Source organism: Macaca nemestrina, chromosome 10 (genome assembly GCF_043159975.1).
Source record: "Macaca nemestrina isolate mMacNem1 chromosome 10, mMacNem.hap1, whole genome shotgun sequence".
In the NCBI taxonomy this organism is placed as follows: Eukaryota; Metazoa; Chordata; class Mammalia; order Primates; family Cercopithecidae; genus Macaca; species Macaca nemestrina.
The window spans coordinates 24,516,809-24,540,073 of NC_092134.1; the positions used below are offsets into that span (position 1 = coordinate 24,516,809).

Below are 23,265 nucleotides of genomic sequence, written 5' to 3' on the forward strand. Positions count from 1 at the left end.
GAGATACTAAAGGAATTTTTATGTTTGGGCCTCACCCTCAAATATGAAAATTCAACTAGTGTTGCACATTGCCAGCTTGCTTAGGGCCCTGCCACCCCTGGTCCTGAGGGGTCTGCCCTCTTGGGAACTTGGGAAAGGAAGTTGCAAGGAAGACAAAGGTGGATTCTTTTGCTCTTTATGACACTATGTTGTTCGCATTTCCTAAGAGGAAAGTGATCATTTTTTCTTTTCTTTCTTTTTTTTTTCTGCCGTTCCATGTCCTTTGAATGCTTGGGAATGGAAGGTTTTTCAACGATACTAATGATGAAAAGTACAAAAATTTAGTACTTTTAAAAGTACTAAATTAAAACATGTTGCAGAAAGTCTGCAAATAGAAATAAATCTAAAGAAGAAAAAAGCATTCCCAATCTCACAAATCTAGAGGTAGTCCCTGTTAACATTTTGGCATATTTATTTTCCCATCTTCGGTTTTTTTGGGGTTTTTTTAAATGCATATGTAGCTTCTTTAAAAAGAAACAGAGAAGGAAAGGATCATACTGTTTATGTTTATATAGTCCAGTATCCTTCTCTTTTTAAATTTTTTTTCCTTACATGGTATTTGCCTGTGTCATTAAATATTCTGCAAAATTTATTTGTTTTAAAGACTCCATCATGAAGATCCAGCCTCATTTATTTTACTCATTTTTTCCCATTGGACGTTTGGGTGGTTTCCACTGGTTTATTACAAATAATTATAAATATCCTCCTACCTAAATCACTGTGTGAATTCTGATTATTTCCTCAGGATAGCTTTTTGTAAGTGGAATTATTGGGTCAGAGGGTGGGAACTTTTTCAGTATTGCCAAAATACTTCCCAGAAGGTAGAACGGTTCCTGCTTTAATTAGTGGCTTGTGAACATGCCCTTCCCTGGGTGGGAGGTCGCAGGTCATCACCTCTGCTTACAGGACCCCACTGGACTCTTAGGAAAGGAAGTTGGGAGACGGAGAGCAGGTTTTCTTGGACTTGGTGTTTCCCTAAGGCCAAGGGGCCAGTGAGGACCGGGACCCTTCCCTCCCTCCCTTCCTCCCTTCCTCCCATGCTGTGAGTACTCACTCAGGAACCTCCTTGAATATCAGCTGCTGGTTCTCTCTGTTGTCTGAGGCCAAGGGGCCATGAAGTAAGACCTCACTGCCAGAGCTAGGGCAAACCGTGCATCCCCTGAGCAGCTCTGAGGCTGACATGTGACACTCACAGGAGTTTGTGTGATCTGTCTCCCAGGGCTCTGAATGGAATGCATCCAATCTGGAGGAACTGCAGGGCTCAGGGTGAGTCTCCTCCCCTTGTTCTTTCCCTGTCCTTCCAGGCAGCTTAGAAACCCTCCACTCTGCCATGGAGGGGGAGACCTTGGGGCTGCCTGCCTGTAACTGCCTGCACCCTGGTCTCTGAAGTGGCTGCCAGGGGTTGATGTGCATAGCTAAACAGATGTGCTTCCAAACACCACGCCCTGAATAATTCATGGAGTTTAGATTGTGCTGAAGTCTCTCGTGATTGTGTGGGTTGAGGAAAACTTAAAATTACACTCTTAATTGCTGTAGGACTGCCTGGATATTGATTAGGCCCTGTGCTGCCTCCCCCTGGCCTCCCTGCCCCGCGCAGTTGCTGCAAACCCTAGTGTGGATGCAGAGGTCTGCTGGCTGTTTCGTTAGTCAGCAGCTCTGATCCCTGGGCCTCTCTGGGCTCTATCTGAGCTTATGCTTTGGGGCCTGGTGGGAATCTTGCAACTTCACGCTCAGTGTTGGCCAGAAGCACATTCCTGTCGTAGTCTGACAAACACTCAGCAAGGAGGAAAAATGTTTCAATCTAGACCTTCAAGAACAGATGTCTGGACTTTTTTTTTTTTTTAACACAGTCACAAAATCACCGTTCTGTGGGCCTGACATAATGACATTCTAGAATTACCACATTTAAAAATCAAGACTAAACAAACCTTAAAATACATCTTTAGAACTACCGGTTAAGATGCATTATTTCAACAGAAAGTACTCTTAAAACGTAAGGCCGTACCCTTCTGTGCTTTCGTCTTGCTGGGAATAAATTAATGATTTTCGTAGGTATTTTTTTAAGCATGTCTAAATATTATGAAACCTATTTGAGATGTTTTCTAACTCCTGACATTATTTTCTTCCAGAAGTAAAAGTATTGATTAAGTTTAGATAACTACAGAACCTGGGTTAGCAGACCCTGTCAAATACTTAATTATCTGTCTTGCCTTTTTTCAAAAAAAGATTTAAGGCAATTCCCAAGGATACAGATAATGGATGGATATAGTCTGCTTTTTAGCTCTTTAAGAGTGAAGACACTGGGTTTTTTTTTAAGCCTCTGTATATTCATAATAGTTATGAATAGTTATAAATTTAAGTAATACATATATTTAATTTTCCAGAATGCTTTAAACTGAGCTTTCTTTTTATAAGGTCTTTAAAATAATTTGGTTTCTTAGTATAAATATAACAACACTCTCACCATCGAAAGGGCATTTAGAAAATACAAAAAAACGTAGCTATTAAGGAAAAACCAAAGTCCCACCACGAACATATGACCCTTGGTTAATGAGTGTTTCCTTTTCTTTTCTCTGCCAGTTTTTTATTACCTTGCTTTTTGTTGCTTCTCATTCTGATTCTCCAAATATGTTTCTTATTTTTTTCTCATTGCAGGGTTGATTACATTTTAAATGTTACCAGAGAAATAGATAATTTTTTTCCTGGCTTATTTGCATATCATAACATCCGAGTCTACGACGAAGAGACCACAGACCTCCTTGCCCACTGGAACGAAGCGTATCATTTTATAAACAAAGCGAAGTAAGTGGGCAGAGAGGCGGGGCTGAGGATGAAACGGACCTGCGGAGGCTGGGAGAGTGGGAACAAACGGGACTGCAGACGCAGGAGTTGGCTGGTGGGAGGGGGGAACTAACAGGACTCCAGACACAGGAGTCGGCTGGTGGGAGGGGACTTGATGTGGGATGGACCTATGCTTTTAGTCGCAGGACGCCAAGCACCAAAGGAGAAAGGTGGTTGCTTCTCTCCAGGTAGAGTCCCTATTGAGCTTAGGCTCTCCCACCTGTCTTTGATTGTGACACTTGACCCCAGTTGTCATCATCAGCTCTGATTCCAGGCAAGCCCCAGATACCAAATGGACACTCAGGGACCCCACCCCTAGGAAGTCACTGAGCCAAAGGCGGGCTAGAGGACAACATGCATGGATGCAGCTTAGAGCTGCTTTGGGACTGTCTCCCTAAGAATACGGCCCATCTTCCCTCCCTGAGTTACTGTCACATGGAACAGGACAGCACATCGGAGGTCATGGCCAGCCCCACTGCCCCTGAGCCCGTCACTGGTTTCACCTATCTCTGATGCTCATTTTATTCCCCTGCGAAACAGCTCTGCCTTACTGAAGTCAAGAACAGAAAAAGAACCCTTTGAGATGCTGTCCAGACAATCACCCTCTTCTGCTTTGTCTCCCTCTGGGTCAAAGCCACATGATGTGTCCTTAACCAAATCTTAGTTCCCTTGTATTCCCAGGAGACATACTCAAGACTCCCTTGATGGAGACTTCAGACCAGCAGTTAGGAGGAAAAAAACCCACTGAGATCTGCAGGAGAATTTCAAGCTTGGGGTATAGGAAACCAGAGCCGGCTCCCACCTGCTGGGTCTGCCTTCTGTACAAATAAAGTTTCGCAGGTGCTGCCCTTACTGGCCTGGCGCTCCCTCACATTCTTGAGCAAGTGATAGTTAAAGAAACACTGTCCCCCGGGCCATATCTGGTAAATTAGCCAGGCCTGGGCCAGCACTGCCTCCTTACAAATAACGGGCCAGCCCCGTCTCCCACTCCTGGCTTTTCTCTGCGGCTGCCCTCCCTCCTGCTCCCTGGCCCTCCTCTCTGAAGAGCATCTCGCTCTCCCCAGGGCCTTGCAGCTTTCAGTTTGCTGACCCCATTTTTCTGCAGTAACTCATTCACTGTCTCCATCTGCTGTAGCAGCTGAGGAGCTCTTGCAAAAATCCTGTTAGCTGCCCACTCTCATCCCAGGGTCCCCTTGCCCATCCCAGCCATGTGAGAAGATTCTCACTTGGTCCTTGAAGGCAGCCAAATGTTGAAGCTCTCCCTGCAAACAAAACATGGCCAGGCCAGAACAGATTTCTTTTGATATCCCATTGTGTGCTAATTGATTCTGCAGTGGTGGTATTTCCTTTAGAGGGTGTGTGGACATCTGCTCCGTAAACATTCAGATGTAGGAGGATTTCAGCAGTAGATAACTACAGGGTTTAAAAAAATGATTCAGGTAAAACCTGAGAAAATGAAGTCGTTGGAGCTTTTTAACTCGTTCCCCACAGCTTCTCCCCCATCCCTCCTCCCTAACTGCTTCCACCCCTGCAGGAGGAACCATTCCAAGTGCCTGGTGCATTGCAAAATGGGCGTGAGTCGCTCGGCTTCCACAGTCATAGCCTATGCAATGAAGGAATTCGGCTGGCCTCTGGAAAAAGCGTATAACTACGTGAAGCAGAAGCGCAGCATCACGCGTCCCAACGCAGGCTTTATGAGGCAGCTGTCTGAGTATGAAGGCATCTTGGACGCAAGGTAGGTGCCTGCCTGGAGAGAAGGGTTGGCAGGCGGAGCTGGAGCGGCCGTGTGGCCAAGCCAGCCGGGCCTCTGTCGGCAGCAGAGCGTGCTCCCATTCGGCCCGGCAGCCGCTTCCGCAGCCAAAATCCTGCCTCTCAGGGGGAGCCAGTTTGAGAAAAACAACTATTGTTTGGGCTTTGATGAGTGGTTTCCAGGAGGGATCTGTTTTGATTTTCTTGGCACACACATAAAGCTGGTTTTGCTGCCGGAGGGAACGGTGCCTAGGTTCTAAGCCAAGGCCTGGCCTCATGTGTGTGGCGTAGGCACGTGCGCATCCCGCTTCCTGGGCATCTGCTTTGTGCCAAGCCCTGTGCACCGGCTTTGCTGCAGGAAAAGCCAAGGACTTGGAGAGGCACAGCAACCAGGTTCCACCACTGATGAGCAGGGCAAGTCAGGGCAAGTTCATCAGTCTTCCCGAGCCTCAGTTCCCTCTTCTGAGTTAAGAATTAATGCCCACCTTAGCCGGGCCTGGTGACAGGCACTTGCAGTCCGAGCTGCCAGGAAACTGAGATGGGAGGATTGTTTGAGCCCAAGAGTTTGAGGCTGCAGCGAACTGTGATCGTGCTACTGCACTCCAGCCTGCATGACAGAGCGAGACCCCATCTCTTAAACAAAAATGCTTCTTAAAACACTGAGTCGGGGTGGTGGCTCACGCCTGTAATCCCAGCACTTTGGGAGGCCAAGGCAGGTGGATCGCCTGAGCTCAGGAGTTCAAGACCAGCCTTGCTGATGCAGTATATATTCTTGACCCCTTTGTGGGACTTCTTACAGGGGTGCCTCATTTACTCAGCCCACCCCACTCAACCCCTCATGGGAGGGACCGTACAAGCGAACTAGTGCAAGAACTGGAGTGAGTGAGTGAGTGGAGGAACTGGCCTCTTTGGCACTGGCAAGAGTGAACTCTGTGCAGGCCCCACAGCAGCGTCCGGATGCGGGTGCCTGTGACACCAAGGTCTCAGAGTGTGGTATAATATCCTTTCGCTCTGCCGTCCGCAGATAGCAGTGTGTTACCAGCTCAGTGGGCCCTTTGCTTCATCGTGTGAGGCAGCTGCCTTCTGCCAGCAAGGGCAAAGGGCCAGTGTGACAGCATTTTTGGGTACTCACACCTGGTGTGTCCTGAATTCTTGTCTGGTGCCCAAGAGGAATGAGGTCACATGGGCGAATTGAAGAATGGTGAATGTGGAGGATTGTATTGAGTGATGAAAGCAGCCCTCAGCAGAGAGGGGAGCCGGAAAAGGGATGGGAAGGGAAGGTTGCTCTCCCCTGAGGTCAAGCCACCTCTCTGCCTCATCCAGCCTCCATCTTCTGAAATCAAGCTGCCTCTCTCCGACGTCCAGGCACTTCTTCCTGATGTCCAGCTGCTGCTTCTCTCTGCCAGTTGAGTCTGTGGTCTTTATAGGCACAGGATAGGGGCAGAGTGGGCTCTAGGTAGTTTTGGAAAAGGCAACATTCAATTGGTAAAAAGACATTATTCAGAAGGAGCCAGTCGGGAAAGAGCAGGCACACCGGGATGAGTGTTCTTACTCTGGGACACAGGTTTCAGGCTTTTCGGCTTGAAGGTGGGGTTTTGCCAGGGACCCGCCCCTGTCTGCCTAGAATTTCTCTGCCTCCTATTGCTGTCATTGGCAACATGCTGAGTCCCTGTCTCTACCAAAAGTACAAAAAGAAATAGCCAGGTGTGGTGGCGTGCACCAGTGGTCCTAGCTGCTTGGGATGCTGAGGTAAGAGGATTGCTTGAGCCCAGGGGGCAGAGCTTGCAGTGTGCCGAGATTGTGCCATTGCACTCCAGCCTGGGTGACAGAACCAGACCCTGTCTGAAAAAGAAAACAAAACAAAACAAAAAACAATGAATGCTCACCTTAATGTGGGTGTTAATGGTACAGGTGCTGTGGAAAACAGTATGGTTGTTCTTCAGAAAATTAGGGGCCAGGCACGGTGGCTCACACCTGTAATCCCAGCACTTTGGGAGGCCCAGGCAGGTGGATCACCTGAGTTCGGGAGTTCAAGACCAGCCTGACCAACAGGGAGAAACCCCATCTCTTCTAAAAATACAAAATTAACTGGGTATGGTGGCGCGCACCTGTAATCCCAGCTACTCAGGAGGCTGAGGCAGGAGAATCGCTTTGAACCCGGGAGGCAGAGGTTGCAGTGAGCCCCGTGCCCGTTGCACTCCAGCCTGGGCAACAAGAGTGAAACTTGGTCTAAGGAAAAAAAAAAAAAAAAGGAATAGAATTATTATATCATCCAGCAATTTCACTTGTGGAAATATATCCAAAACAATTGAAAGCAGTGTCTCGGAGATATTTGTACATTAGTGCTTATAGCAACATTATCCACAATAGCCAAAAAGCGGAAGCAATCCAAGTGTTCATTGATGGATGATGAACAAACAAAATGTGACATATTCATACAGTGGGGCATTACACAACCTTAAGAAGGAAGGAAAGTCTGACAGGCCACAACAGGCATGAGCCTTCATGACATTGTGCTAAGTGAAATAAGCCAATCACAAAAAGAGAACTACTGTATGTTTCCATGCATATGAGCTACTTAGTCAAAGTCATAGAGACAGAGGGTAGAATGGTGGTTGCCAGGGACTGGAGGAAGAAGGGAATGAGGAGTTATTATTCGTTGGGTAGTGAATTTCAGCTTTGCCAGAGACAGAGTGTTCTGGAGACTGTAGTCTGGAGGCTGCCTGGATGGTGGTGATGGTTGCACAACATTATGAATGTATTTAATGTACACTTAAAAGTGGTCAAGATGAGGCCGGGTGTGGTGGGTCAGGCCTGTACTCCCAGTACTTTGAGAGGCTGAGGCGGGTGGATCACTTGAGGTCAGGAATTCAAGACCAGTCTGGCCAACAAGGTTAAACCCCATCTCTACTAAAAATACAAAAATTAGCTGGGTGTGGTGGCATGCACCTGTAATCCCAGCTACTTGGAAGGCTGAGGCGGGAGAATGGCTTGAACCTGGGAGGCCAGGAGTTCAAGACCCCAGTGAGCCATGATCGCATCAGTGCACTCCAGCCTGAGCAACAGAGTGAGGCCTTTTCTCAAAAATAAATACATAAATAAAAATTTTAAAAATATATAAATAAAAAGTGGTCAGGATGGCAAATTTTGTTTCATTTATTTATTTTTTTGAGACAGGGTCTCACTCGGTCACCCAGGCTGGAGTGCAGGGTATGATCATGACACCTCAACCTCCCAGGTTCAAATGATTCTCCCACCTCAGCCCCGCAAGCAGCTGGGACTACAGGTGCGCACAATAGTCGGCTAGTTTTTTGCATATTTTCTGTAAAGACAAGGTTTTACTATGTTGCCCAGGCTGGTCTCAAACTCCTGGGCTCAATCAGTCCTTCTACCTTGGCCTTCCAAAGTGCTGGGCCACCACACGTGGCCCACATTTTATTTTATATGTATTTTAGCCATAAAAAAAATTTGAGGGTCAGTCGCTGTAATCCCAGCACTTTGGGAGGCCAGTGCAGGCGAATCACCTGAGGTCAGGAGTTTGAGACCAGCCTGGCCAACATAGTGAAACCCCATCTCTTCTAAAAATACAAAAAAAAATTAGCCAGGTGTGGTGGCGCGTGCCTGTAATCTCAGCTACTCAGGAGGCTGAGGCACGAGGATCGCTTGAACCCGGGAGGCAGAGGTTCCAAGATTGTCCCACTGCACCCCAGCCTGGGTGACAGAGTGAGACTTCACCTCAAAAATTGTTTTTAAAGAATACCCACCCAATAGGGCTGCTGTGAAGTTTGCATAAGCGCTGTCTGTCAATCAAGCAAAATGACCGAGGCAAGTCTCAATCATTTCAGGAGGTTTATTTGCCAGTGTTAAGGATGAGCACCCAGGAGACAGGTCTGTGCCTTTCTCCGAAGATAATTTTGAGGGCTTCAAATTTTAAGGGGAAAGGGTGGGATACTGAGAAATACACAATTTTCATGTGAGGCGGGGTAGGGGGAAGAGAGTCCTGCATGCCTTCGTCTGGCTCTGTGAATCTGCGTTTTTGCATAACATAGACAATAGGGCAGAGGAGACAATCAGATACGCATTTGTGTCAGGCCGGTAGAGCGATGACTTTGAGTCCTGTCCTCTGTCTTCCTTCCCACCCACCCTCCCACCTGTGAAGACAGTGGTCAATTTACATTGCCATGGTGAATTTTAACAGAAAAGCTTTAGGGTAAAGATCTTGGGGACAGCAAGGAACTTCCTTGTGGGCAAGATATGAGGGAGGTGTGTAGGTTTTCATCTTCGTAGCCATCTTATTTAGGAACCAAAATGGGAGGCAGATTTGTGTGACCCACTTCCCAGCTTGACTTTTCCCTTTGGCTTAGTGAGTTTAGGGTCCCAAGATTTATTTTCCTTTTGCAGTGCTAAACAAGTTTACCTTTACAGATACTTCCAGATCTGGCTTGTGGTAAATAATAAATGGAGCTTATTTTAAAGTCTCTGAACTCCCACCCTAAAAAGTTCTGTACAGGTTATCCCCCTTTTACGAGGATCAGGACAGGGATAATGAGCTGACACTGAGAGGCTAACCTGTCCCCCATCACACAGCCAGTGGGCAGCAGGAGGGAGAGGTACACCACGGCCCCTCACTCGGCCTGAGTCAGGGTGCTGTGTGCAAAAAGCGCTGCGGTTCTGTTGCCCACACTGGGTGGTGGGGAGGTCCTCGCTTTGATTCCAGTACCCCAGGCTCTAAGGTCGGAAGCCCAGAACCTGGGCGTCACTTTCTCCCGGTTCCCTTTCTAGTCAGTCTGTATGAGAAGCAAACCTCCCTGGGTGATATCAGGCCGGTGTTGGAAGGAAGCCACAGGCGAAGTCCACCAGCTTCTTGGCCAAGTTTGGGAATGCAGGAGTGAGTGCCCTGGCAGGGTTAAACAGGGTCCAAAGAACAGCGCCGGCCAACTGTGGACTCCTTCACTGTCAGAAGGGCTGGACAGATCCCCAGGCAAGGCCCAGAGGAGGAGGAGGAGGAGGAAGAGTGAGCATCTCACTGTCCTCTCCCCGAGCCTGCCAGGCACTCAGTGCCCTTTGCAGCCTAAGCTGGGCACTCCAGGCTGGATTCACAGCAGCTTGGCGGTGTCCTTGAATAGCTGCTGGCTGGAATGTGCACACTGAGCAGAGAGGGTGAATGGCGCTCTCACAGTGTGCTCTTACATTTACCTCTCTCTTTTTAACCCTTGCAAGCCTGTATTGGTATTACTTTAAGGTCCTTAAGGGTGACTTAGTTACCTTATTTCACTGTAAACTTCTTTTTTTATGCCTTACATTTTTATTATAGGGCTTGGTGCAGTGGCTCACACCTGTAATCCCAACACTTTGGGAGGCTGAGGGAGGATCGCTTGAGACCAGGAGTACAAGACCAGCCTGGGTAACACAGCAAGACCCTGTCTCTACAAAAAAAAAAAAAATTTTAATTAGCCAAGGATAGTGTCACATGCCTGTAGCCCCAGCTACTTGGGAGGGTGAAGCGGGAGGATCGCTTGAGCCCAGGAGTTTGAGGCTGCAGTGAGCCATAATCACACCACTGCACTCCTGCCTGGGCCACAGAGTGAGACTCTCATCTCAAAAAAAAAAGGATTATAAAAACAATGTCATCACAGTAGAAGAAATTGTTTAAAAACTGACCTACACAAATACTTTGTAGTTTTCCGAGATCTTCCCAAATGTGTTCCAGTGCATTATGCGTGTGTATAGTGGTATCATCGTGTATAGATCTGTACATACTCTGCTTTGATTCTCTTCATATTCCTACAATATAGTTAGGAGAGCGTTGTTATTCTTATTTGACAGAGAAATGAGAGATGGAGTGTAACTGACGTGACGAAGTTCGTAAAATGAGGCAGCACTAAACACAGATACACAGATTGAAGTCTAGACGCCCCCGCGTTCCTTCCCCGTTGTCATCGGGGCAGAAAGTCACATCAGGCTTCCTGTGCGAGCCTGGACAACTTAAGATCCCAGTGTTGTTTCTCATCCTTGTGTTTCTTGGGAACAAATGAATAGAGAGAGGCTTTACCTGAATGAGCCATGGATCGTCCCTGGCGCCCCGACCTTGGGCAGCCCCTCACTGGCTCACCGCACACTCCTCCCAGCACCCCTAGGCACCATCCTCTTCCCCTCACCTTCCTCCATCCTCTCTCCCCGCAGCAAACAGCGGCACAACAAGCTGTGGCGTCAGCAGACAGACAGCAACCTCCAGCAGCCTGTGGATGACCCTGCGGGACCCGGCGACTTCTTGCCAGAGACCCCAGATGGCACCCTGGAAGGCCAGCTGCCCTGCTTGGATGATGCCACCCAGCCTGGCTTAGGGCCCCCCCTCCCCTGCTGTTTCCGGAGACTCTCAGACCCGCTTCTGCCTTCCCCCGAGGATGAAACTGGCAGCTTGGTCCACCTGCAGGATCCGGAGAGGGAGGCTCTGTTGGAGGAAGCTGCTCTACCTGCAGAGGTGCACAGGCCAGCCAGACAGCGCCAGCAGGGGTCCGGACTCTGTGAGAAGGATGTGAAGAAGAAACTAGAGTTTGGGAGTCCCAAAGGCCAGAGTGGCTCCTTGCCGCAGGTGGAGGAGACGGACAGGGAGGAGGGCCTGGGAGCAGGGAGTTGGGGGCGGCTTCCAACCCAACTTGATCAAAACCTGCTCAACTCGGAGAACCTAAACAACAACAACAGCAAGAGGAGCTGTCCCGACGGCACGGAGGTAGGCAGGGCCCGGCCTGCAGGGTGGCACACCTCGTCCCTTCCATCCCACTCTGATTGGCCTACCGCAGCCTCTGTAGCAGGGACTACAGGCACGCGCCACCACACCCAGCTGATTTTTTTCTGTTGCCTCTGCTGGGCCCCCAGCTCCCATCTCCAGGGACCTGAGGGTTCTTTCAGACGGTGATTCTGCCTGTGGGTACGTAATGCGTACCTTATATAGCGTATCGGGAATCTCTTAGGAATAATGCATATCTCTGCACGCCATCTTCACCCATATACCTTATCCATACCCTGGGCGGGGCTTCCAGCTCAATTTCTTTTTGCATATGTAAAATTAAAACATATAATTTATCAGCCAACTTCAGCCTTTAGCGATACGTGACTATGCTTTTTCATCTCACGCCTACCCACTTCCCCACACCCTGGACGATTCTGGAGCCAATCCCAGATGTAGATATAGATACCTATATCTAAAAATAAATATAGGTATATACTATAGATACAGATAGATACATACTGTAGACAAGTTCTCACTCTGTTGCCCATGCTGGAATACAGTGGCATGATCATGGTTCACTGCAGCCTTCACCTACCAGGCCCAAGTGATCCTCCCACCTCCACCTCCTGAGTAGCTGGGATCACAGGCACATGCTACCACACCCGGTTAATTTTTTCTATTTTTTTGTAGAGATGAGGTCTCACTGTTGCCCAGCCTGACCTCAAGCCATCTGCCCACCTTGGCCTCCCAAAGTGCTGGAATTACAGGTTTGAGTACCACGCTTGGCCTCAGATACATTATTTTATTCATAAATGCCGCAGTATGTTAACATAGCCACAATACCATTGTCACCTTTAAAAAAACTGATAGGGCCAGATGCGGTAGCTCACATCTGTAATCCCAGCACTTTGGGAGGCTAAGGCAAGCGAATCAGGAGGTCAGGAGATTGAGACTATCCTGGCCAACATGGTGAAACCCTGTCTCTACTAAAAATACAAAAATTAGCTGGGTGTGGTGGTGCGTGCCTGTGATCCCAGCTACTCAGGAGGCTGAGGCACGAGAGTTGCTCGAATCCAGGAGGCAGAGGTTGCAGTGAGCCGAGATCGTGCCACTGCACTCCAGCCTGGGCGACAGAGTGATACTCCATCTCAAAAAAAAAAAAAAAAAAAAAAGATAGTAATTTCCCGACATTATCAAGTATCCAACCTTCCAACTTAGACTCTAATACTTAACTCCATTAGTCTCTTGGAGTTGCCATTTTTAGTGGATTATCTGCCACAAGGTTTGAGCTTCAACCTGGTGCTTACTGAGAAATTCGTTAATTCCAGCCAAACTTTATCCTCCTTCATGGGGGAAGTGATGCAGGAGCCAAGGCTGGTTCAGGGGAAGGGTGGCCGTGCAGCCTGGTCTCTGCTTCCACCCTTGCCCTGCCGCTGACTTCGTTCCCTCTGGCTTCACCTGCCCGTCTCACAGGACAGCCGTGGTTCTCAAGTTGGGGCACTTGGGGTCCTGACAGATGCATTCAAGTATACAGCCAGTTTATTATTAACAGCATGTTATAATGCAAACAAAACTGGGCAGTTGCATCTGTCGACCTCCATAAAATGTTCCAAATCAAATACTAATTATGGATTTCCCTCACTTCCCTACAAAGCAAATACCCATAAAGACAGATGAGATAAAACCCTGGGCCAGGCATGGTGGCTCACGCCTATAATCCCAGCACTTTGGGAGGCCAAGGTGGGCAGATCATCTGAGGTCATCTGTAGTCAGGAGTTCAAGAGCAGCCTGACCAACATGGTGGAACCCCGTCTCTACTAAAAATACAAAATTAGCTGGACATGGGGGTGCATGCCTGTAATTCCAACTACTCAGGAGGCTGAGACAGGAGAATCGCTTGAACCCGGGAGGCAGAAGTTGCAGTGAGCTGAGATCACACAATTGCACTCCACCCTTGGCAACAAGAGTAAAACTCCATTTAAAAAAAAGAAAAGAAAACCCCGGAAGCCATGGCGGGGGCTTTAAGCAGGCGGGTGATGAGCCCCCTCTGACTGTGGTCTATAGGCAGGCTGGTGGGGTGAGAGAGGAAGCTGGGAGCCTGGGATCACAGTGGCTCCGAGGATGGGGCAAGGACATCAGGAGGTGTTGAGAGAGAGCTGGTGGGTTGTGCTGGCTCATGCCTATAATCCTAGCACTTTGGGAGGCCGAGGCAGAAGGATCACTTGAGCCCAGGAGTTCGAGACCAGCCTGGGCAACATAGTAGGGCCCTATCTCTATCTATTTGAAAGAGAGAGACAGAGCCCTGTTGCCCCCTGCCTTGTCCTGCCCTCCAGCCTACAGTCCTGTGCAGGTGGGGTGGGGTGCGGGGTGCCCTTCTCCTTCCTCCCGCTTTGCTTCTGGGCCTGCATGCTGCTGTCTCGCTGGTCAACACCTGCTTGTCCCAGAAGCCTCAGCTGAAGTGTCAGTTCCTCTGGGCAGCCTTCCCCCCGTGGAGACTCTGAACTTGTCCCTCTCTCCCCTGGGACTCTTCACACAGCTTTCTAGTCCATTCCCAGGACCACTGGGTACCTATCAACTGGCCTGTGAGGAAGTGAAGGGTGGGGACATAGAGGCGTGTGTGACGTTCACTTAGATCCTCACTGACCAGAAGGCAGGGGGTTTTCCTTAGGAAACAATGTAAACTGTTTTTTTTTTTTTTTTTTTTGAAATGGAGTCTTGTTCTGTCGCCCAGGCTGAGTGCAGTGGCGCGATCTCGGCTCACTGCGAGCTCTGCCTCCTGGGTTCACACCATTCTCCTGCCTCAGCCTCCCGAGTAGCTGGGACTACAGGCACCCGCTACCACGCCCAGCTAATTTTTTGTAATTTTAGTAGAGACGGGGTTTCACCATGTTAGCCAGGTGGTCTTGCTCTCCCATCTTCGTGATCCGCCTGCCTCGGCCTCCCAGAGTGCTGGGTTACAGGCGTGAGCCACCGCACCTGGCCTAAACTTGTTTTCTGTTGGCGTATAAAACCCACCTCAGGCCAGGCACGGTGGTTATCCACAATCAAGTGGGCTCCGGGAGGTCTGGCTGTCGGTACTAAGTGAAATGAGAGCTGCTCCTCCAGGCCTGGCCCCCAGCCCTGCCTCGCATGCCTTTCCCTGCCCTCCCTCATGTTTTTGGTCTTTGCTCATGACTGCCCCATCTCACCATGTTCTTGTCCCTTCCTTGTAGCATGATGCTATATTTGGGATCCTTAACAAAGTGAAGCCTTCCTATAAATCCTGTGCCGACTGCGTGTACCCTACAGCCAGTGGGGCTCCTGAGGCCTCCAGGGAGCGATGTGAGGACCTCAGTGCTCCCGCCATCTGCACCCAGCCAGCCTTCCTGCCCCACATCACGTCCTCCCCCGTGGCCCACATGGCCAACAGGTCCCGTGTTCCGGAGAAGCCAGCCTCCGGCCCAACTGAACCTCCCCCGTTCCTACCACCAGCAGGCTCCAGGAGGCCAGACACCAGTGGCCCTGGGGCTGGAGCTGTCCTAGAACCACCAACCAGCCTTTTGGAACCTTCCAGAGAGACCCCAAAAGTCCTGCCAAAGTCCCTCCTTTTGAAGAATTCTCACTGTGATAAGAACCCTTCCAGCACAGAAGTGGTAACAAAGGAAGAATCGCCACCCAAGAAAGATACAAAGCCAGCCAAGGACCTGAGGCTTCTGTTCAGTAACGAATCTGAGAAGCCGACAACCAACAGCTACCTGATGCAGCACCAGGAGTCCATCATTCAGCTGCAGAAGGCGGGCTTGGTCCGCAAGCACACCAAAGAACTGGAGCGGCTGAAGAGCGTGCCTACAGACCCAGCACCTCCCTCCAGGGACGGCCCTGCCGGCAGGCTGGAGGCCAGCATCCCCGAGGAGAGCCAGGATCTAGCCGCGCTCCACGAGCTGGGCCCCCTGGTTATGCCTGGCCAGGCTGGGAGTGATGAGAAATCAGAGGCCGCCCCCGCTTCGTTGGAAGGAGGCTCACTGAAGAGCCCCCCTCCTTTCCTCTACCGCCTGGACCACACCAGTAGTTTCTCAAAAGACTTTCTGAAGACCATCTGCTACACCCCCACCTCCTCTTCCATGAGCTCCAACCTGACCCGGAGCTCCAGCAGCGATAGCATCCACAGCGTCCGTGGGAAACCTGGGCTGGTGAAGCAGCGGACGCAGGAGATTGAGACCCGGCTCCGGCTGGCAGGCCTCACTGTCTCTTCTCCACTGAAGCGCTCACACTCCCTTGCCAAGCTCGGAAGTCTCAACTTCTCCACGGAAGACCTGTCCAGTGAGGCTGACCCCTCCACCGGCGCTGACTCCCAGGACGCCACGTTGAGCGAATCTTCCTTCTTGCATGAGCCCCAGGCAACCCTGAGGGACCCAGCAGCAACCTCCAAATCATCAGGGAAACCCACCCCAGAAAACTTAAAGAGCCCTTCGTGGATGAGCAAAAGTTGACCCGCCTTTTGCTGCGTCAGGCCGGGCAGATATTTTCATATGATCCCTCCCTCACTTTCACTGTGGATTTTGATCGACCCCTTACATCTTGATTTCCCTTAAACGATTGAAGTCATCCTAACTTTTCCCCTACTCTTGCCATAGAGAGGAGAAGAAACTAACCAACATGCAGCACAAAAAGGAGAGCTATCAGTCGTGTGGTCTGGAAGAACCAGGAGCCGCCGGCCAGGAGACACAAAACTCCACTCCCACCGTGTCTTCAAGAAGAACCGTGTTTTAGGAAGAACGTGCACACATAGGCGCACACGTCCAGACCGTTCCCTTCGCAGCCTACAAAAGAAGAGTCCTGGTGGTGGCAGCCTCACCGCCGCACACGTTCTAGCTGATTCTGGACCTCGCAGAAAACTCTCGATGGCAATGTTAAGTCCTACCTCTGTTCTCGCTGTGCTTTTTATTTTTAAAACACAAGAATGACCAAGACTTGTTCCAGGGAATAATGCTCTGTCTGAAAGCGTTTTTCCAAAAAAAACTTTTCATTTTGTTTTTCGGTTGGGACCCCAGACGTGTCAAGACTTTTAACCTGACAGCCCCAAGCACTGCTGGGTAAAGTCATCAGATGGGTGGCCCCACGCTGTTGAGCTGACTCTGTGCCCAAAGGGCGGTGCAGGCCCTCTGTCCTGGTTGTGTTGTTACGTGTTTGACAAGCACAGGGGTCTGGTGGGGGAAAATATATGGGTTGTACTGAGTTGTCGCTAATGCTGAAGTTTAAATCTGGAGGGGAAGGACCCACCCGCATTGTTGAGCCTCTGCTGCTGAACCACATGGTTGTGTTTAGGTTTGAAATTGCTCAAGTGTCTGGCTCAGGTGGTGGTTCTGAGACACATCGTCCTGCTGGGAGCCCAGATTGCTCAGGTCCACTAGGGCCCATCTAGGGAAGGGAAAGGAGATTTCAGCAGCTTCCCCGAAAGGAACGGGACTGTCGGGACGCTTCCCGGATGTTTACGGTTGCCCCTTCCTGCAGTGAGATTACTGCTTCCTGTTTCCCTCCAGCTCTTCCCAGCAGTGGTGATGGAGTAAAAGAGAGATCTGTAGTCGCTGCCTGGCTCTGTGGGCGGCCCCTTTAAGACTCAGGTGAGCTCAGCTAGTCCCACTGCGCCAGGCTTGAATCAAAGGTGTCAGCAAGCTGGATATCAAAACATTTCAAGAGGGCGAGGCAGCTTGTCGAAGAGCAGAAAGGTTGAATTCAGGGGTCAGCAAGCTGTGGCATGTGGCCCCGTGAGCTAGGAATGGTTTTTCCTTTTTCCTTTCTTTGAGACAGGGCCTGGCTCTGTCTCCCAGGCTGGAGTACTGTAGTGCAATCATGACTCGCTGCAGCATCAACCTCCCTGGCTCTAGCAATGGCTTTTACCTTTTTAAGGAGTTGTAAAAAAAGCAAAGAATATGTGACAGAATTCACGTGGCCCACAAAGCCTGAGATACTTACGGTCAGGCCCTTTACCTGGTTTGGTTTGCCACACAGGGCTGCCCATGGCCCTGTAGGAAGAAACTGGGTAAATTTGAAGCCCTCTGCCTCTCTGACACCTACGGCCAGATCCTTCCCTCCTCCCGACCACAAGCTTTTCCAGCCCCGCACTAGCCTCACCTGTGCAGGATGGAGTAGGTGCGTACGTGGGAGAAGGCAGGGGAACACAGTTGTCTGAAGCTCTTCCACAATTCCATCTTGCCCTCAGCTGGGTCCGCCAGATTGACTCAGTGAAACCAGAAAGCCTTCAAGGGCCAGCTGATTCTGAAAGTGGGTGAGTGAGCCATCATCTTACATTGGTCAGAACCGTGCTCCCCAAAGCTGTTGTAGAAAGCACCCCAGGCCGGGTCCACGGGAACAAGGCGAGTCCGTATTTCACCTAGTGGGCAGAATTTTTGCAAAAATCCTCTCTCTGGGACTTGGAGTGATTTTTAAAAATACATACATTACTTTATAGGAAGCTGTTTTCCCACTAGTGTCAATTAAAATCACCTTAAAAGGTGATTATCCACTTATTCCTGAAACCCTGTGGGTTGGTCCCCCTCTCCCTCAGCCAACAAAAGCATAGCCTCAAAAAATACCAAGTTCAGTATGTTTTTGCCAAATCAAATTTCATGTGGTAGATCAATTTTTGTGTCAAAATAACCTTTTAAATTTAGTGATGACAGGCTTTTGTTGGTTTTTTAACCACGTCTATGTATGAGAATGATATATTTTTGAAAACTTTAATTTTGAAAGCCATAATTTTTCTTATCTAAAGAGTTGGGGGGTGGGGTGTGGAATCGGGAGAATACAAGTTGGTCTTTGGCTTTGACTTACCTATTCATTTTCTGAAGCACAGCTAGCATGTCAATATCCAGACAAGAGCACTGATCCCGTCCTCAGAGCAAAGTGAAGCATTCTTGACTTGATGCTTAATACTCTGGCCTGGAGAAAAGGATAAAGATTTTTTTTTTTGGAACCCAGATCAGTTGCATGTAAACAGATGGCACGTGGCTATTTAAAATGCTGTATGATGCGGCTGAGTGTGGTGGCTCACGCCTGTAATCCCAGCACTTTGGGAGGCTGAGGCGGGCAGATCATCTGAGGTCAGGAGTTCTAGACCAGCCTGGCCAACATGGTGAGACCCCGTCTCTACTAAAAATACAGAACTTAGCTGGGTGTGGTATCGCATGCCTGTAATCCTAGCTACTTAAGAGGCTGAGGCAGGAGAATTGCTTGAACCTGGGTAGCGAAGGTTGCAATGAGCCGAGATCGCGCCACTGCACTCCAGCCTGGGTGCAGTGAAACTGGGAGTGAAACTCCGTCTCAAAAAAATAAAATGCTGTATGAACAAGATGAGCATTCCGTCAGGCTTTGGGGCACCTGGGCAAAGACAAATTCATACTGTCCGCACTGTAAAATATGCCATATCTTGGCCCTTGCTTTGTATGCAACCTTAGCTGATGGGGGAAATTCCAAACATAAGTATCACAGGAAAGAGGCAGGCGGAGGCGGCAGGGGTCTGTGCTGTGCAAGGCACTGATTTTTTATGACTATCATTTTCATTGAATGCATTTGTTGAATTGGGACAAAAGGAACATTTCTAAATCAGCTTGATACTCTGTATAAACAGCTGAATCTTATTTTCTGTCTCACATTAATTCATGTGGCATGCCAAAAGTTAGACTGAACTTTTCTACATCTTCACCTTGCATTGGTACAGGAAGGTCTTCTCTTTAAGTCTTGTTAAGTATAAGGGGGATAGTGGTCACGGGAAGAGGAGGACCAGGCTGCTCTCGGATGGTTAATTGATAATGACGATTTCCATTTCTTTTTCTTATGGCTACTTCCGCGTCTTCTAGCAAGGTCCCTGGTTGCACGTATTTCCTAAGAACAAAGTTTGTTTCTCTTTACATTCCCTGCTTGCTTGCTCTCCGCGCAGGGACCCCAGCCAACCTCTGGGCCGTTGAATAGCTCTCTGCTGGGTGGCAAGCCCTTCTCCTTGGCACCCTGTTGCTTAAGCATACAGATTGCTCACCGGGTGCACACAGACAGCTGTACTGTCCAAGCCCATTCTGCTCCACCCTGCCCTCTTCAGCTAAAGAGCATTCCGGTAATCTAAAGCCCTTTCCCCTGGAGAAGTCCAGAGGATGCAGCAGTATGGAGCTGAGCTTGAACAGAACAGACCCTCAGCACGGCCCTGGACTAACACACTCTTATCTCAGGGCAGTCCATTTTAGAAAGTTGTTGAATTTCCCCACCACTCTCGTGGGGACCTTGTCTCCCTAGCGGGAACACATGCGACATAATTGAGTCAAGATCCTATTAAGTCCCCTCACCTGAGACATCTGGAGAGGGAGTTGCCTTTCATTGGTGGGAAATTGTTGGTGCCAGAATACATTGTGCCCAAAACTCTCCTCATTGGCTGGCCACCTAGCAGGGCTCCTCTAAACACCAACTCAGCGAGGGGACCCCGTTCACCTCTGGCAAGAGCTGGGTAGATCAGAAACTTGGTGACACCTGGCTAGCACGGAGCAGGCTCACTCATCTTGGTGCCACTACCCAGATTCCTGCAGACACTGCAGGCCAAACGAAGGTCGTTGAATGACCCCTGTCCCCAGCCACTTGTTTTGTCATTGTCTGCTCTGCAATGGAATGCCTGTGTGTGTGAGTTCACTCTGCATCTGTATATTTGAGTATAGAAACCAAGTCAAATGATCATGTGCATCCAGACACATTACGTCACCTGAGCCACAGAGCAAATCACCTTAATGATCTGGAATGAAACTGTGACCAGAGCTGCCCTGGGTGGTTCTGGAGAGACTGCCATCTTCTTGTTTGGCCATAGGTGCTGGGGCCCTGGCTTCAGTCACTGTCTCAGACAGGAGTCCTGACAAGCAGATCACCAGTCCTCCACTGTCCTTCCTGTCGGCCTTGCTGCATGAGAAGATAGCTGCTTCCTCCCTCTTTTCCTACACTGTAATTATTGTTTTACAATTGAGTGCCTTAATAATAGTTTACAAATACTATGTATTTATGCAAAACTGTTCAACTCTCATCTGTTGTGATTGGATACTTGATCTTGTCAGTAGTGGTTGGTATTGGGATGTGAGCTTGTCCTACTCCATACGTGTTTATTCTGCTATGCAGTTTTACGTTGTGTGTTCCTATCTATTCCAAGGAGCCTTGCTAGAAACAACACTGGTAGTTCCTGCAGGCCAGGCAGGCATTGGCCGACGCTGCGTCCCATAGGAGCCAATGAAAGAACGTAGCTTGGTCTGCTATCCAGCTGTGGGGTAATGCAGGCCAGGCGGCCTCTGCACCAGAGTCCAGCACCTGCCCATTCCCCAGTCACACAATCATACTTTTCTTTCATAGACATTTTATTACCACCTAGGCCACCCTTGTTTTCCTCTCTGTTAGTGTCCTGAGCTCTTTTGCAACAAAATGTAGGTACAGACCAATCCCCGTCCCTCCCCCAATCAGGAGCTCCACACCAGGAGTTGTTTGGTTTTCCAGAAGCTGCCAGTGGGTTCCCGTGAATTGCGTTACGATATTGATGATTATTTTTATTATATTGTTTTTCTTGTTTTTTTAATAATATATTTAAAGGCAGTATCTTTTGTACTGTGAATTTGCAGTAGAAGATGCAGAATGCACTTTTTTTTTACTTCTGTTGGTGTGTATTGTATATAGTGTGTGTGCTTCTTGTGATGAAAATAAACTTTTTCTTTATAAATTCCTGATGACTGAGTTTATAAAAAAGGAAACTGCTTCCTCAACCCTTGCCAAGACAGTCTGATACATCATCATCGTCGTCATTGACATGGACAGTCTTTATTGAGCATCTATTATGTGCTAAGTTATTTGCTAGAAAACCTGGACAAGTTACACCAAAGAAAGGAGCACGGGAAGAAATGTTAGCTCCTCCCAGGACTAGTCTGTTTTCTTTCTAGTTTTGTCAGTAAGCAAGAGCAGGCCCACTTGTGGGTGGTCCTTTGTGTACCAAAAAAAAAAAGTTATCCACCAGGAAAGGGTTTGGACTTTGGGTGGGTTCTCTTCCCATACAAGTAGAAAAAGTAAAGCCAGAGGTATGCACTAGAGAACATCTAACCTGCTCCCCCCAGCCCTGTTGGGAGAGGAGGACTCTGGAGGCTGAGTACTGCTGATTTCCAAGGTACATGCTCATGTTCCAGGCCACTGCACACCAGGCAGCTTTTGGTGGCTCTCCTCCCTTGGACACTCAGGAAGCAGAGGTGCTTCCTTTTTTTTTTTTTTTTTTTTTTTTTGAGACAGTTTGCTCTGTTACTCAGGCTGGCGTTCAGTGGTGCCATCATAGCTCACTGCAGCCTTGACTTCCTGGGCTAATGCAATCCTCCCACCTCAAGCGATCCTCCCACCTCAACCTCCCCAGTAGCTGGGGCTACAGGTGTGCACCACCTTGCCCCGCTAATTTTTAAAATGTATTATAGAGATGAAGTCTCACTTTGCTCTCCAGACTGGTCTTTAACTCCTGTCTTCAAGTGATCCTCCCACGTTGGCCTCCCAAAGTGCTGGGATTACAGGTGTGAGCCACCTCAACTTCCATCTTAAAATTCTGCCACCTTAGAGTTCTTTGCTTTCAACTGTGTAGCCAAGGAGGACTCGCATTCACTCAGTCTCCTCTGTCTGGATGCAATACATCATTTCTACTCGCTTTCCAGTGGGCAAGGCCCAGTCACGGGGTCCGAACGCAACAGCCAGGGAGACTGGGAAATGTATGGGACACATGTATTTGGTGAGCACTGACTGCCGCAAGTACCTGGGTGTGACCCCTAAATTCCAGTGCCTGCAGAGCCAGGAAGTATTTTGTTCAGTTCATCTGGACTTGCTTTCTCAACTGGACTCAAATGACTGATGAATAAACCAGAATGTAAGTTTATTACTTTACCAAAAGAATTACAATTGTCAAGGGGACCAGATTACTCACATGCTAATTAGCACATTTAGTCCTGCTAGGTAAGTCTTTCTTTTTTTGAGACAGGGTCCCCCTCTGTCACCAGGCTGGAGTGCAGTGGCAGTCATGGCTCACTGAAGTGTTGATCTGGGCTCAAGCAAGCCTGCTTCAGCCTCCCAAGTAGCTTGGACCAGAGCCACACACTGCTGCACCCAGCTAAATGTATGTATGTATGTATGTATTCATTTATTTATTTATTTAAGAGATGGGTCTCACTATGTTGTCCAGGCTGGTCTTGAACTCCTGGTTTCTGATGATCCTCCTGCCTCAGCCTCCCAAAGTGTTGAGATTATAGGCATGAGCCACTGTGCCCAGCCCCTTCTAGGTAAATCTATATGGGGTGCCAAATTTTCATTAAGAATTGCTTATTGAATATTAAAAGTTTAGCGGGTTGCTTCTTTTTTTTTTTTCTTTTGAGGTGGAGTTTAGCTCTTGTTGCCCAGACTGGAGTGCAGTGACATGATCTCGGCTCACCACAACCTCCGCCTCCTGGGTTCAAGCGATTCTCCTGCCTCAGCCTCCCAAGTAACTGGGACTACAGGCATGTGCCACCACGCCTGGCTAATTTTGTATTTTTAGGAGAGAGAGGGTTTCTCCATGTTGGTCGGGCTGTTCTCAAACTCCTGACCTCAGGTAATCCACCTGCCCTGGCCTCCCAAAGTGCTGGGATTACAGGCGTGAGCCACCGTGCCCAGCCGCAGAATGCTTCTAATAGTGTTACCAAGCTATAATTTAGCCCTCTCTGTAAAATGTTTTCAAAACAAATCACTGAGGGTCATGGTTCAAGACACTGTTCCCTGGCAAGGTTGAAGATAGCTAACAAATTCTCTTTGGGTTCCAGCCATGAATGGGGTGGAATGGACCCCAGCAATCTGTATGTTTCTGAGATTCCCTGGGAATTCTGATGGCCAAGTTTAGAAACCATGAAAATAAGAAT

The 23,265-nt window shown here is 48.9% G+C and overlaps 1 protein-coding gene across 5 annotated transcripts in view; it reads left to right on the forward strand.

The window, feature by feature from the left end:
* LOC105468325 (slingshot protein phosphatase 1) overlaps positions 1-21,074 on the forward strand; it is a 75,945-nt gene extending 54,871 nt beyond the window's left edge. For all 5 annotated transcript variants that reach the window (XM_071071174.1, XM_071071176.1, XM_071071175.1 and 2 more), the window contains 5 exons: positions 1,259-1,305; positions 2,695-2,841; positions 4,415-4,615; positions 10,813-11,359; positions 14,572-21,074. In XM_071071174.1, the coding sequence (XP_070927275.1) occupies positions 1,259-1,305; positions 2,695-2,841; positions 4,415-4,615; positions 10,813-11,359; positions 14,572-15,828 (2,199 nt within the window). In that variant the 3' untranslated portion in view covers positions 15,829-21,074. The remainder of the gene's footprint in view (positions 1-1,258; positions 1,306-2,694; positions 2,842-4,414; positions 4,616-10,812; positions 11,360-14,571) is intronic.
* The last annotated feature ends 2,191 nt before the right edge of the window (positions 21,075-23,265 follow it).